The 16,392-nt window shown below is 47.1% G+C and overlaps 1 protein-coding gene across 1 annotated transcript in view; it reads right to left on the reverse strand.

The window, feature by feature from the left end:
* The window catches only part of SCTR (secretin receptor), a 590,525-nt gene that overhangs the window by 61,037 nt on the left and 513,096 nt on the right, over positions 1-16,392 (reverse strand). Inside the window, exon 10 of the mRNA XM_069616610.1 lies at positions 7,620-7,711. Coding sequence (XP_069472711.1) covers positions 7,620-7,711 — 92 coding nt within the window. The remainder of the gene's footprint in view (positions 1-7,619; positions 7,712-16,392) is intronic.

A 16,392-nucleotide genomic window follows, 5' to 3' on the forward strand; every position in this document is an offset into this window, starting at 1 on the left:
CTACCTCATTTACTGCAAGTGTATATGCATGTAACTAAAATACTGTAGCTCCTAGAACATAATGTACAAATGTAGTGCTCGGACTGGGTATAATCGAGACACATCCAGCAAAGTTAAATGCATGTTTTAAAGTGATTTTGAATAAGTATTATAGAAAGTGTTCAAATGTTTGTGATGTCTTTACCTACATTCGGCAACACACGAGGGAGATACCTTTGTGAATGCGTACAAGGCCATTCCCCCTCCCACCCTACGAAGGCTGCCAAGACATGAGAACAGAGGCCCGCTCTGCGTTACCCCACCTCCCCCCGACTAGACTGGAGCCACTTCAAAGGTTTGTAGCCCCCACTGCAGGACCCAAGGCCGCGGCCAGCCACCTGCATTATTTACAGCACAGCAGTAAACCTTTGTCTAAACTCAAGCGCCCCCTCGTAAACCCCACAACCCACCGGAATATCTCAGACTTATGGCCCTGTGCAATCAGGACACCCAACACTTTGACAACACTCAGCGAAACATCCACAACCACTTCTAACAAGACAGAAAGACCTGTACCACCCGCCCCAGTCCCCGAAGCTTAGCCCCTCGACCTATGGTCCCGGTCAACAGATCACGAGTAACCAGGCCTCGATATATTACCTCCAGACCCCTCACAAGGTGCATTCCTCCTGTGTTGCATTAACCTATAAAAATAACCTATTGGAAGATTTACTAAAGAGAATAACACTGTAAATGACTGAATGACTGCGGTGTGCATGGCCGAGGGCAAGTAAGTCAGAAAAGGCATTCATCTCTGCCACAGGCAGCATTGGCACACCAACACCGCCCGGATGAACTCAAGCCGACCTGCCAGGCCCAGCCCAACCCACGAGGGTGACCAGTGACGTCCTTCAGCCAAGACCAACCACGCCGCAGCAGCACCTATAGTTAGTCGTCGCCACCCAATCCCAATGAGCTTGTGCCCCCTATAGTATGTAGGTTTTGATGACGTTTGTTGTAAATATATACGCTTGTCTTTGCTATTGTCAGACAGAGCGCTCTCGGAGTTTGCAGAGTTCTTTGCATGCCCAATTCTAATTGATAAACTCCCATTTACGCTCACCCGCACTCTGTCTTGGCCTTATTCCCATTTTGGGAGAGTCCTTCATTGCCTCTCATTGCGGGGAAGATCGTGCTGTTTGGGGACGCTTGCTTTCACCAGTCATGCCCTGGAGGGGCTTCCTTGGTTTTCCACCTTTGCGCTATTACTAGTAAAGCTGCCATAATGAGCACCGCATATGCTTCAAAGAGAGGTTTATTTCGAGGCGCTAACTCTGGATCACTGATCCATAATATACATTCAGATGCCCCCAACTCTAGCCCTGCACCAAACATCCACTGCATTCATGTACTTTCGACTAACCAAAACGGCTCCTCGCCAGGGCATGACCACCAAATCTGGACACAGTCTCCTTGCGCGGCGCATCCTCTCCAACACTCCGGGACTATCTGGGGATACATTTTCTGGTTTACATGTATTTATACGAACATTTTATATTGAAACACACATATATCAAGTATTTAATAACGAAAACCATATAACAAATGCATTTTTCTTTGGGATGGGTTTGGGCCCCCGTTTTCCACCCTTAAAAACGCACTCCAAACATTTCCCCCAAAAATGTAACCCTTTACCCCACCCAAAAATACATTCGGTATACAGGTTTTCCTTATAAAGTACTTGATATATGTGTGCTTCAATATAACATGTTCGGTATAAACAAAGCATACCCATTTTCTGCATCCTAGTTGGTATGTAGCGCCATTGAACCATGACCTTATATCACATCTCTCTAAGTTGAATTGCCCTGGTAAGCCTAGGTATATTCCACCGCAAGAAGATACAGTGTTCCTAGGGAATGGGCCTGCCCAATGTTGTTTCCCATTTGCTCATGTAGGGCCAATGTGTAGGGCTGCCTTCTATGAAAATCTTGTATAATGAGGAAATCCGATTTTAAGAGCCTGACTGAGTCACCAGATAAAGTTCAAATGAAGCAAGGGGTCTATTTGCGGCCTCCTTAACAATCGGGCAAGAAACCCAATGGTGCAGCTGAAAGTACCAGCATCCTTCGCCTTCCATTATCCGAAAGCACCCTTTACACGCATAAGAAGATTTCATCTAGTTCCCTTGAAACAAGTCTTTAAGCTTGCTACATAATGCCTCTCCCCACTGCTTGAATGTTTCCTGTTCCAGCCCAGGCACAAATTGTGGGTTGCGAAAGATAGGAGTGAACGAGGATGGGACCGGGTCCCATATTTCTCAACCAGTGTGTCCCACGTATCTTCCATCAACCTCATGATGTAATTAAGATGCATGTTGATGGGTCTTTGGTTTCTGTGTAGCCATAGGACATCATTCAACGGAGCACTGCCCATTCTGACCCAGATCTTGCTCATGTCCACATTGAACCACTCTTTACCCGTATCTGGGCCACCTCATAGTAAGTCCAAAAGATTGGCCGCAATAAACCTCCCTTGGATCTAGGACCCATCATGGTCTTGAGGACCAAACGTGGTTTCCTATTATTCCTCACAAATGTTCAAATAAGTTTGTTCAATAGTTTGAAAAATAAAACCCTTAAAGGTATGGGTAGAGCTTCATACACATATAACACCCTAGGCCAAACCACCATTTTAATTGTAGCTATCATTCCCATCCATTATTTTGAGAGTGGGCCCCATCTGGCCAAATCCCCCTTCATCCTATTCAAAGGTGGTACATAGTTAGCAATATACATTGTCTCAAGGTTATTCATAAGGGTTATACCCAAATAAGTTATACTTTCAGGCTGCCATGTAAAGGGAGGCCAGGCTTTGACCTGACTCAGAGTTTCCCCTGGTTGGAAAGATTCAGAATTTCAGACTTGCTGCGGTTTACCCTCATCCTCACTACAGCCCCAAAAACGTTCAGTTCCCGCATTATTGCCAACACAGATTCTACCGGGCTCGTAAAAGTCAGCAGCATATCATCTGAAAACGCTGATCCTTAATGTTCTTCCCCCCAAATGAAATGCCATGTATCTTTATAGCTGTTCTCATGCGGGCAAGGAGATGCTGCAGAGAGATTGCAAATAAAAGGGGAAACAATGGGCATCCCTGTTTAGTCCCCCTGCTGATTGGTATCGTTTGACAAAATTGCCTATTGATTAGTAAGCGTATCAAGGGAGTCTGATAGTTTGTGCTAACCATTCTGAAGAAAGAGGACCCAAAACTAATTTAAGACAAGGTTTCACAAAGGAACAACCACTCCATCTGGTCGAAAGCCTTTTGCATGTCCAAAGAAAGGAGGAGTGCTGGGATACCAGACTTCAACACCCTTTCAATTAAGTTCGAGACCCTCCTTGGAATATCAAAGTTTTGGCATTGCTGGACAAAACCTGATTGATCTGGCCCTATAAGTCTGGTAAGTAGAGGGCCCAGTCTGTTAGACAACATTTTAGTGTAGATTTTAGCACCAATATTTATCAGTGCTGTGGGGCGATAGAACCCACACAAGTCTAGAATCTTATTGGGTTTAGGAAGCCGTACCACGTTAGCCTCATTCATACAAGTGGTAATCCTCTCCAACGCTCGGAAAGAGTCAAATAACCCAGTTAATCTGGGTGCCAAAATGGGGTGGAAGGTTTTATAAAAAAAACAGCTGGGAAAACATCAGGTCTCAGAGATTTAATAATAGGAAGTTATTTTATGACCTCCAATACCTCCTCCTGTTTGATTTCCGCATCTAGGATTTTCCCCTCTAATGGGGATAATTTTGGTAGGGGCTAATCTTTCAGGTAGTCTATTTGAGAAGATCCCAGAAGGGAATACGAGGAGTATAATAAGGCAGAAAATGTTGTGAATTCCTACAAAAGTTGGACATTGTTTGTGATCTTGAGTTTCCCTGAATCCCTAATCACTTCTATAGTCCTAGAGGTCTCCTGATCCCTCAGCATTCTTGCTAATAATTTGTCCGCTTTTTTGGCTTTTACAAAATATTTTTGTTTGGTATATAGTAATTCCATCTCATCCTGTCTAGTGCACAATATCTCGAGTTAACCCCTAGTATTCCCAGTATTCCTGTATGCCCTCAGATGAGCTCTCCTGGGTTATTCCTTCAGTGCCTGTATGCTAAGTCTCAATCTTCCCCCAGCTCTAGTTCCAGTTGTCTCACTTGTTTATCTTACTTGCTTTCATGGCAATTAACTCTTCCCTCATAACCGCTTTGAAGGTGGCAAAAGTAATACACTCAGAGGTGCGGGAGGACAGATTATTTTCAAAGTATTCTCTAATTTTATCTCCTATAGACTTTACAAGGACTCTATCCTTTTGTAATTCCATTGGGAAATGCCACCTCCACAAATTGTGTTTGATCAACAGGATCTGAAGGGAGCCCATGATCAGGGCATGATCAGAGAACGATATAATTCCGAGTTCGATCCCCTCCACCCACCCCAGCTACTGTAACAGCACTCATTTCTAGATTGTGTGCGGTGTACATGTGAATAAAATGTGAACCCCTTTTCTTGTGACCAAATAGATCTCCAGCTGTCAATGAGTTTCAGTCACTCGATGCGCTGTTGAGGGTCTTGGATGGCACACCTTTCCCGTGCACATTGAACCAGCTTCTATAGATCCTTGGAGACCAGGCCTAATTAAAATCCCCCACTAGTGTAATTTCACTTCTTGAGAACTCCCTTCAGCTGAGATAGGACCTCTCGTAGAAAGCCATCCTGGCCAACAAATTCTTGTAAACCATATATACAAAATAAAAGTGGCCATTGAACCCACAGGGCCCATGTACCTAATCTCCTTAGGGATGACCCACACAACTCCAGTAGAATGAGGGTGTCCTAAGGCCCACTTCTGAAACCAAGAGGGGACCCCGAGAAAACATTGGCCGTCCTGAGAACCTCCATTGTCATCTTGTATGACTCGTCTGGTTTCCTCCCTTCATAGTTCCTGTAGAGAGTTCCTGCCAATGTCCCATATACCCGATGCCCTCAATGTACAGAGGGATGCCAAATGGCTCCTCTGGGCCCCCGAGCCTCGATCCTACATGATAGGACTAGTCCTTCACAGTGATATCGGCTCCAGATGGGACGGACCATGTCTCCGATTTTGGGGATTGCCTGCTATCCTTGACCATTCCCAGGGTCTTTTCCTCAGGTAAAGCTTCCTCTGCAATGCTGAAACTTCTCCTATGGCATCCTCCACAGTATTCAGAATGTTAAGCCCCTCTCCAGCAGTGGTGATTCGATGTTGCTTGCCCTCCCAGGTAAAAAGCAATCCGAAAGAAAACGTACATTTATATCTGATCCGCTTGTGGACGAGGGTTTTGACCAACGGTCCCACTTCTCTTCTCTTTGGAGAGTAGATTGTGAAATGTTCTGAAACAGTAGAATTTCTGCTCCATTTAGGCGTAAAGGGCTTGATTCTCTAGCTGCTCTCAATATATTTTGCTTTTGGGAGTAAGAATTCATTGCCACAAGGACATACCTTGGTCTTGACCTTGGGCCTGATTTCTTGGTGCCTGTGTGGTGGATTCTGTCAAAATGAATCGCCATATATGTGTTGTGCAGTGTCTCTCAGATCTTTGTCAAGTACATCCACTGCAAGGTTTTTTAGGCAAATGTTAGAGCATCAGGAGAGATTTTCCAGATACTTGAATTGAATCTTTAGGTTACTTGATATTATAGTGACTTGTTCAAGGACTTACTTGTTTTTCCAAGCATCTTACGCAACGTCTTGTAGGGCCGCTTCAGTCAAGTCCAAATTTTCTTCTAGCTTAGCCAATTCCCCTTTATTTTCAGCCTATCATTGTTTCAATTCTGCTTTGAGGGTGGCGATCTGGTCTTGAAACGCTGCTGCCATCTTCTCTTGAAAAGTGTTCAGGCATTGCATATGGTTCTCTTTAGTGGTGGCCGCTGCTCCAGTGGAGCTGTGCTGTTGTGCTGGGGATGCTGTTGCCTCAGCCAGTGTGTTCCCTTCGAATTCTGATCCAAAGTTTCAGCAGCGCTGCAGGATCCCTTTTCATGGGGGGCTTTGTGTTTTTGGCTGGACAGGTGTCTCTTTGCCCTTACCTTTAGACATCAGGAAGACTCCGCTTCCCATCCTAGACCTGCCAAATAAATGAAATGGTGTGCCAGGTGGTGACACCACCAATCTCTTGCTTACTTGTCTAAGAGAGGGTTCTCCTGTGGCCACCTCGACTACCTCCACGGAACCATGTTGAAATCAACACTGTGCCCAACACCCACAAACGCCGTCTGTGGTCTGTTGCTTCTTCCAGCTGCCAAAGGCGATCCATTTCCATTGAGGAGACTGTTTCTGGCCTTTATCCCAAGGCTGATGTTCCGTTTTCCCCCACTTTCCCCGCTTCAGGTTTGGGACAAACACTGCTCCAGGACTGCCTCTGCAGAGGCCCAGACTAGCCCCCGCCTCCACCTTGACGCCGCTGAGGGAGCGGTCCTCGCCAGGCACGGATATCGAGCCTCGTCTGTGCAATGTCTGGGCTGGCGGGTACCAACCTTCCGGAGCACCGGGGGTGGACTACCCGCTCGTTAGGCCCTTCCGTGGCGCTGACATCTCATCTTACCTGTCTTCATTCTATATTCCATTCCTCAATTCGGGTACTCTGCTCACTCTCTCCCTGCACTATCTGCACTGGCTTTCCTTTGAAAATCGTCTTCTTTTCAACTTTCTTTGTATTGTTTTTAAATGTCAAATGCAGGGTGGGAAGAAGATGAAGAAGAGTCAGAGGAAGAAGGAGAGAGGATGCCGTTCCGGTTTTGAAATAGACGACGCGGGTGAGAGGCAAGTGAGGAAAAAAGGGAATGGACATTTTTTTGCTTAGCAGAGAGAAGCAGGGCGTCATGGGTGGGGTGAAGAGAAGACAAAGAAGATAAGTCAGCTTGAAAAGCTGAGAAGTTCTGAAAGCGGCTTTAAGGGTGGGGCAGGAGGGTGAATGGTAAAGGTTAGCCATCAGGAGGGATACTGGACCTAAAGGGTTTGGTGGGTGGCTGTATCTTAGTGTGTGAACAATGTGCTCATCCAAGAGTATTCTCTTCATTTCTTTTCTGGATTGCATGGGGTTGGGGCCGAAGATAGACACTCTGGAGGGCATAGACTGAGAATGCATGTGACATACTCAGGAACTATATATTTGTATAGCGTGCGCCTTACTTTCCTGTCTCCCGTTTCTTCTTCCTATCCCACTGTGCCGCTGCCCTCATTCGTCCATAGCAATCCGAATTAATTCAGAAATATCTCAGAACGCAAATTATTTTTCTCACGTTGAACATTATGGCAGAACGGCCAATCAAACCTTTGCTAACTTGCTCTAGATCAGGCGCAATGTGGTAGCACAAAAAGAGCAAAGCCTGCTTGAAAATTCCACTCTGTGACTAATACCCAGCTGGAACCCTTGTACAGTGCCCTGTCACTATCCAAACCAAGGATTCGTGCTTAGGGAATTGATCTCCAAGTATACCATTGCACAGAAGATTCCTCATGTTCCTGCTAGCTCTCAATTCCCTCCTACCACAAAACCTGCCTTTGCTTTTCTTTTCGTTTTGTTCATGGTTTTATGCTTAACTTACTTGTACTGGCCAAAATCGTCTCGACAAAGATCTGATGTTTTGAGTTTTTTCCTCAGAATTCTTACAATTCTCACAAACAGGATGAAATTGATCTGCAAGAAATGAAGGGTAAGCTCTGTAAATGGAAACAAAAAAACCTGAAAACTGAAATGATGTTAAGCATTTATTTCCAGCATCTCTTAATTATGCTACCCTATAAATTGTTGCACACTGGTATTCAATTGGTGTTACCTCATTCCGAAAGATCAGCATGCGCACTGTTAGTGCGCATTAGGAATTAAATTGGATAACATAGACGAAGTTCTTGTGACTAGTGACTCTAGGCAGAGGCAGTTGCGCAAGGTGAACCAGGGATGTGTTTGGCACCGAATGGAAAGGGTTACTTGGAGCATGGTGCTTGCTGATGTCAAGCACCCCCAGCATTGCAAAATGGCACCTTGCACCAGCCTTCACTGGAGGGACTGATGCAGCAAGTGACTGCAATAGTACGAGTAGTGCAGGAAGACAACAAGTAGAATGTTTTACCTCAAGGCCAAAAGGAGTTCTGCAACAGGGATTTAGTGAGTGCATAACAGCACACGAAGAGTATCTAATTTACATGATGACCGCTATCCTAACCTACCTACTTATATAACATAAGCAATCATTAGCTGGTATAGTTCTGTTCCTCCCAATATTAGCAAAGATCTAGAACAATATGCTACCTTAATGGGTTAAAGAAACTGCTCCTTAAATTTATATGAAACCTGACGGGTACCGGTTTAAATTTCAACCGGTCTTCCTTTCGAGAGGGTTTAATAAGCACCACTGAGTGAGATAGTACAATCTCTTTTTTACAGGGCACGAATCCACAAGATTCCTGCAAGACAGATACAAGTATAACACTATTGTCATTTTGTGGCATTCAACTCTTTAAAATTTGCAGTTGTGAGGGCCGTTAACTTATTGTGATTTATAAGAGCGCCACACGGCTCACTAAACAGGAGAACTTGCAGAATGCCCCTGGTGCCTTAACCCCTCTTAAGTGTCACAGCACTGTCATGTAGAGTGACAGCATTAACCGTGTTTAAGGATTGGAAAAAATAACAAAAAGGGGGGTCTGTTGGAAACAAAATACTTCCCCTTCCGGAGGTTTCTTATTTTTCTCACACCTCTCACCTATTACTTCCGGGTTTCTTCCTACCACCTCCCTGACCTCTTCAACTGTCCCTGTCTCCTCGTCTCATCTCCAGCCTCCTTTACAATCGCTCTTTGCCAATGTTCAAAAACCTCTCCACCTCTCCCTAACAACTCCTCGTTACCTCCAACCTCCTCCAGTTATTTTCGTACTTGACAATCTTCAACCTCCTCTTGACTCGCTCGACCACCATCACGTTGTCATTTTGCTCTCTTCACCCGCCCCTCCACTGAAATACCTTCAGTTCCCTCTGATCTGTGCTTAACTAACTGCTCAATCTTCTGATTTTCTCCAAGTACTTCCAGGCCCTGCTCAACTAGCCCTTCCTCGTTGTTACAAAGCTTCCCTTTTCTAAACTCCTCCTGTGTGTCTTCTAACTTCTTTGCTAACTCTCCACCATCCTACCTCTTCAACGTTCCATATCCCTCCTCTGAATCTCCACTAAATATCTCCTTAGCCTCCTCAAATTTCAACTCCGTCTGTCCAGCAACACCCTTCCCAAACTCCCCATCTTCTCTTCCAAATCTTTGACAACCTCCTCTTTAAACTCCTCAAATGCCTCCTTGAGGTCTTCACCAGAATCGTCTCTGCCGTCCTCTCCTTTCCTTAGGTTCACCACCAAGCTCTGCCTCACTACTGCTACCACTGTTCGATCTCACCACCTATCATTTTATTTTATTATTATTTTATTTTATTGTTTAATGTGCTGAGCTAGTTCAAGAGCACTGGAGCGCTGTACGGAGTGTGGGTAGCCAACATATGGGCTGGCATCTTTTAACAGTAGTGCAGTACAGTGAGTTGAAATATGTGCGTTAGTATGTGTGCCTGTTGGGATTAGTCCTTAGTAATGTATTTTTGAAAAAAGCAAGTTTTGAGAGATTTACGGAATTTGAGAATTCTGGGGACATTCCAAGCCGATACCGGAATAGAGTTGTAAATAATGGGTGCGTGACAAGGGAAGAATGGTTTGCAGGTCCTCTTTGCAGAAGAATTGTGATTCGCTGGTTCATTGATTTGCTGTGGCAGGAGCATGTGCCAACAGATATATGGAGCTTAACCACAAGTTACGCTGGTGTGCTACTCGTGACTGCTTTGTATATGATACATGAAGTCTTGAACAGTCACCTGGCACGGGGAAGGAGCCAATGCAGTTCGCGTAGGATGTTGTGCTTTGGTCAAATTTCCATGCACCCATAATCAGACGTGCTGCAGTGTGGTAGACTTCTTTTAGGGGAGTCAAATGAGTAGCTGGAAGCCCCGTCATGAGGGCATTTCCCCCATTGGTGTGCGAGACCACAAGGGCCTGCACTACAGTTCAGAAGTCCTTCAGTGGGAGAAAAGGTTTGATTTTGTGAAGGGTGGAGATTTGGAGGCAGGCCGTTTGGGAAGGACAGGCTGGACAGGCTGCTGTAAATGGTGAAGCCTAAGGATGAGGACGAATTCCGTCTTGGGTGGGTTAAGTTCGAGGTTGGCAGTCGAAATCCAGGACTGGATGATGGCTAGGTATTCACGCAGATGACTGTTGTCTTTTGGGCTTTTTACTATCATGTATGACTGAGTATTATCCACGTGTTGGCGGATGGCTATATTGTGATCTTTGAGGTGAGTGCCCAGAGGCTGCATGTAAAGTTTAAAAGGGATTGATGAAAGGATGGAAACTGGGGGGATTCCGCAGGAGATTGGGTGTCGGTTAGAATGCAATGGGTTCCTCTGGATGGCCTGGTGTCTGCCCAAGAGATAGGAGACAAACCAATTCAGGACAGTGCCAAAGAATACCATCCTGTCAGCAAGAACGGAGACAAAGATGCAGAAGTTAATGGTGTTGAATGCAGCCGAGAGGTCAATGAGCATGCAGAGACATGAGTTGCCCCTAGCCATGATTTGGAGAGCATCATTCAATACCTGGATGGTGGCTGTCCCGATGCTAAACTTGGTTTGGACCACTGACTGAATTTAGCAGGGGAATGTGTTTGTTTCTGGCAAGTTGTTTTTTAGCAACTACTTTTTCCAAGATTTTGCCAAAAAACGGGAGGTTCGTAATGGGCTGGTAGTTGGACAGGCCATCTGGGTCTAGGGTTGGTTTTTTCAAAAGAAGTCGTATTGGACCAGTCTTGAGGGTGACTGGGAATGACCCTTCTGTAAGGGAGGAATTAATGATGCTGAGGAGCGTGTTGAGAACCAGCCTGTTGATTAAACTTTACAGTTTAATAAACACCTTTGAACTGTAATCACTTGTGTCTGTCTTTATTGTTGCCACTGTGACTTCTTTACAGTGGACATTGGAATGTATGGATGTTGTGGGATTATATCCCTGTTAGGGTGTGAGACTCACTAGCAAGATTTGTCAAACATTCCCTGTGCCCAACATGCCTGTCCCTTAACCCCGTAATTGGATTCATCCTTCATACTTTGTTAAGGGTATGCCCCTCCTGTTTGCAAAGTGAAGGCTGGTTTCTATGTTGAGTGCATGCCATCTTAGAAGATGAAGCCTTTGTCTAAAAAACTGCACACAGCAACTGTGATGCTGGAAATGCATCGGAGGGACAGGGCCTCCGTATCCTTGTCCTTTACTGCTTTTTATCGTGTGTTCTGTCGTGTTCTCTGTGCAGGAGTTCATGTGGGACTCCTGGCAGTGCAGCTCTCTCTCCTTTGGTGGTGAACAGACCCATGGGATACCCTTATGGCACCCATGGGTAGGAGTACAACCCTGTGCCCCTAGTGTATGTTTTTGGGCACCTGTGTGTGACCCACAGAGCAGGGTACGGGCTGGTGGCAGCTCCAAGCTGAAATGACTGGTGCCCTGAGCGTCCTCCATTTTGGGATGCCCAGGCCCTGTCATTGGAATCGGTAGATTCCTGATGGAGGCAAAATGCCCCCCCTGGCCTCTTGCCTTCCATCACCTGTTACCCTGATCTTCCCGAAGTCCCGGGAAGCCCTGCCTCTGTCTCTTCCCCCTGACTGGCTGTTGGGTGGAAGTTCCGTATATGGTAGTGTGGGGAAGTGCCGACCAGACTGGCTGGAGCCTTCTCAACGACTGTGTGTTGTGGGTATGCTTGTGGGTGGGACCTGAGTAAATGGAGTGTGTGACGAATATACATTCTATGTTGTGACTGTCTAGTATCTGGTGTTTGACACAGTGGTTGAGACAGCCCTGCCCGAAACTGGTATGAATGCAGCTTGGAGTGTTGAATGGCTCGGTACTTGTCCCAATACACATAACTTGTTATGAGTGTCTGGAGAGAAGTGAATGGCCTGAATACCTTGTGTGCCTGATTGGCTGCCTGCCTGCATGATTGCCCGTAGTCGTGATTGGATTCTTGAGTATGACCCAGCAGAATGAATGGGAGATCAATAGTATATCTGGGGACCTCTCACTGGTAGGAATCGTGTTCAGAAGCTGAAGACCACTATGACGAGTAACTGGAGTGAAGCTTAACCTTGAGCCCTGCTGGACGAGAAGAATTGCTGTTGCTCTCCTTCGCAATCTGAAAGCTGCTGTGCTTCAAGAACTGACCCAGAGAGGACCTGGTAAGGCGCCCTCTTCCCAAGCTACGAGGGACCATCATGCACAGCTGATCTTTGCCTAAGATCCCTGGTAGACAGACCTTTGACAGGCTGCCGACCCGATACGGGGACTGCTGCGGAACTCCAAGGAGAAGCGCCCGGACTGTTGTCCGTCACTGTCGTCGACCGCCTTCACCGACTGGAGCCGCCGTGCTCCCGTTGCCTAAGAAACTTCATTGATCCAAGGACGCTTTCATCCGCATCGTCGCCGCTGTATCCTGCTGGAGAAGGCCTGACCGTCGATGTGCCGAGGAGCATCCACCGGTGGGTTTCCTGCCACCCAAAGACCACAGAGACGCTGATGACTCGACGCCCTTTCTGGGCCACAACTCCTTGCGGTCCAGAACTATTGACATCGAGGTGCCCCGCACGCTTCTTCCTTGCAGGACGTTTACGCTTCCCCGTCAACGAGCACCACTAGGAACGACGCGGCCACGTCACCGTCGTAGCTCGACCTGTTCTCCGTCGGACGTTCGACAACCCGTGACTCCTGCCTGAAAGGGGGGACACTCAAGAAGGGTTGTCGATTTCCCCGACGCAGAACGCTACAACACCAAGGTACTTTGGGGTTGCAGAACTATTGGGAAGTTTAAGGGTGAACAATATATGGACTGGGCTTGTATCTTTCTTCTACAGGTTTCCCAGGTGGGGGCATCTCCACACAGAACTGTATCTAGTGGTAGGGGCCAGTATTCTGCCAAGTGTTCAACCATCTTGCTTTCCTTCCTCTCTCTACTGCTGGTTTCCTCTTTTGGATCTGTGTGTCATTCTGACCGTATGCACTTGACTAAGATCTAATAACGTTAGTGGTACAAATTTAGAATTGTACATATTTATCATTGTTGATTTTCGGAGTACAAAGTGAGTTATCGTGATTCTGTATATGACCTTAAATATTAATTATATAAAGACTGTGTTTTAACCGATCCAGTGTGTGGACATTCCTTCGTGGGTGCTCGGGGACTACACTGTACTTAAGAACCAGCTTGCATCACCTCCTGAGAAGCTAGGCCTTGATTGCTCGACTACGTTACCATAATAGAGAATATTGGCAGGGGTCTCTGTGCCTCCCCTCTACCATATAGAGAGCGGAAGTGCAGACCCCCCCACCGGTCTTTACAGCTGGTGGCAGCGGTGGGATGCTTATGGTTTTAAGACTCAGTGTATAACCGTGCCACTTACAAAGGATATCTGCACTTTGTTAAATTAAGGTTTAGTCGTGTAGAAGTTAACTGCATTACAAGCAATGGAATTTATTGCGAATGGTAAATTGACTCGGATGAGCTTAGAGGCTCTCCAGAGTGCTTGTGAAGCCAGGGAATTAGACTTTGTGGATAAGTCTAGGGCTGAGCTAATAGCTGCCCTGGTGTACTACCAGATCCATTGTGAAACTCTTGAAGGGGGGGATGCAACCAATGAGGACCCTACCCTGGGGGTTGTCGCCGAAGCGGATTCTGGGAATGCCGCCATTCCTGCTACCTCTGTTCCGAACCCCAGCAGTTCTTAAGAGCTTGAGTTATTGAGGATGAAGTTAGCCTTTAATATCGCAAGTTGGAACTAGATGCTGAGCTTAAGAAAGAGGAGTTGGCACAGCAATAGGGATCTTGAACTCAAAGATAAGGACCTTGAACTCAAGAACACTGAATGTCAGCGAATCCAGTTAGAGAAAGCTTGAGTGGAGAATTCAGCGAAACCAGTTGAGAGTGCCAGGTCCCCAGCAACCAAGTTTATGAAAGATTTGGTTCGTGTGTATGCAGAGGGTTCTGATATCCTCCAATGGATTGAAGCGTTTGAAATGGTTTGTGCAATTCACGATGTTGATAAGAGATATTGGGCTAAGTGTTTGTTAAGCAGAGTGCCTCAAACTGGATATGACTGTATTCTGAAACTGAGTGTAGAAGAAAGAGGTCTGTATGAGTGCATGAAGTCTGCTTTTATCGCCAAGTTTGGCAAAACGCCTACCCTATATCTTAAACGGTTCAGGGATTTTAAGAAACGAGAGAATGTGTCTTGGGATGACTGGGTGAGTGCGGCGCACATGAACATGATGGGATGGATTGATGGTTACAAAGTGAAAACGTTTGTTGAATTGTCTCACCTCTTGTTTTTTGAGCATTTTTCAGAAGCCTGTTCGCCAGAGCTGAGTCAGTATGTTGCTGACCAGAACATTTTGGACCCCTTTAAGCTGGCTAGGTTGGCTGACAAGTGGGTCTCCCACCGGGTGTCCCCTAAGGACTCCAGTGGGAAGGACAAGGACAAAGACAAAGAAAAAGGGGCCTCTCAGAAAGCTGAGGAGTCTTAAAAGCTGGGTAAACCAAAACCTTCCTCTCCGAAAGACCCAAAAACCTAGTGGGGATAAGTCTGTTGTGGGTGGGAGTAAGAGTAGTGGTCCGCCTGCTGCAAAGCAGGGTCCCAGTGGTTCCAGTACCGTACCCCGCACGCCCGGCACATGCTGGGATTGTGGGGCTCTGGATCACCGAAGGGGTGACCCCAAGTGTAGGGGTAAGGCACTTGGAGTCCAGGCTGTCAGCCTGACCTATCCCTACTCCGTACCTGAGGTGGAGGCCACAATCCTCCCCTCCTCTACTGGGATCACCTTCGGTGCTCCCGTAGAGATTTCCTTAGTGTCCCTTGGGGCCTGGGACCAGTACGCAGAAGTACTGGTGACTATCCCGCAAAACACTCGTAGGTTTTTGAGAAGTGTCCTCTTGAATGGCCAGCCTTCTACTGGTTTGAGAGGCACTGGGACAAGCATGACAGTGGTGGACAGAACCCTGCTCAAGCCAGAGGACTATGTAGGTGCTCCTCTGAGAACCACCAGGTTAGCTGGTGGGCCTCCCAAAATATCGCCTGTAGCCTTAGTCAACATTACGATTGGAGACAAGACAGCAAAGCTTCCGGTCCTGGTTCAGGACAACGTACCTGCGAATATTTTGTTGGGAAACTATTTGGTTGAATTGGGGATGATCACGATGGTCTACCCATGGCTGCTGTGGCAGTCACCCGATCGCAGGTCACACAGGGTCTGGCTGCGAGCCCGGTACCCTTGCCAATGGGGAAACCCAAGGCACGAAAGAAACGGAGGAGTAAGAAGGCCACCTCTGTGGAGGGAGTCCCTACTCCTCCCGCTGTTCCGACAGCACCCATTGGGATCCATGCTCTGGACGGGCTGGGTCCAGTGGTAAATCCCGTCTCAACTCCTGTGGGAGATGAGCCAGAAGACTTTCCTGTGGGAGAGGCTCTTAACCCGGAGGATCATCCCGACCTTCAATGCTTGTTGGCTGAAGGGGGACCCTCCCGGGCGGACTTCTGTAAGGGACAGAGAGAGTGCCACTCTCTCTCGAGGGTCTGAGGACACAGGCCCTGTCCCAGGCACAGGGAGAAGTGCCTAGGACATTTCGGATTTATTGGGAGGGTGAACTCCTTGTTAGTGAGTCTACTAAGCCTGAACCTGGCGCCCTCAAGAGGTTGGTGGTACCCCAGGTTTTCCGGCCCTTCCGGCCCTTCCTGCTGCAGTTGGCGCATGAGGTGCTCTTGGCTGGTCATCTTGGTACCAAGAAGACTAAGCAGAGGCTCTCTGCCCATTTCTGCTGCCCACGGATGGGAGTGGAAGTGGAGTCCCACTGCAGGACCTCCCCAACTTGTCAGCTGTCTGGCAAGACTGGAGGCAGAGTCATCGCCCCACTGCAACCGTTGCCAGTGTTGGGCACACCATTTGAGAGGGTTGGCATCGACATCGTCGGTCCCCTTGACCCGCCCATGTCGGGTGGACATCGGTTCATCCTAGTTTTGGTAGATCATGCCATCAGGTACCCTGAGGCTATACCCCTTCGGACGGTTACGTCCAAGGTGGTCGCCAGGGCTCTCCTGGGCATTTTCACCCGTGTTGGATTCCCTAAGGAGGTTGTCTCTGATAGAGGATTCAACTTCATGTCGAGTTACATGAAAAATATGTGGAAAGAATGTGGGTAACTTACAAATTCTCCACCTCTTACCACCACCAGACCAACGGTTTGGTTGAGAGATTTAACA

Source organism: Ambystoma mexicanum, chromosome 9 (assembly GCF_040938575.1).
Source record: "Ambystoma mexicanum isolate Mex_15411 chromosome 9, UKY_AmexF1_1, whole genome shotgun sequence".
Lineage (NCBI taxonomy): Eukaryota > Metazoa > Chordata > Amphibia > Caudata > Ambystomatidae > Ambystoma > Ambystoma mexicanum.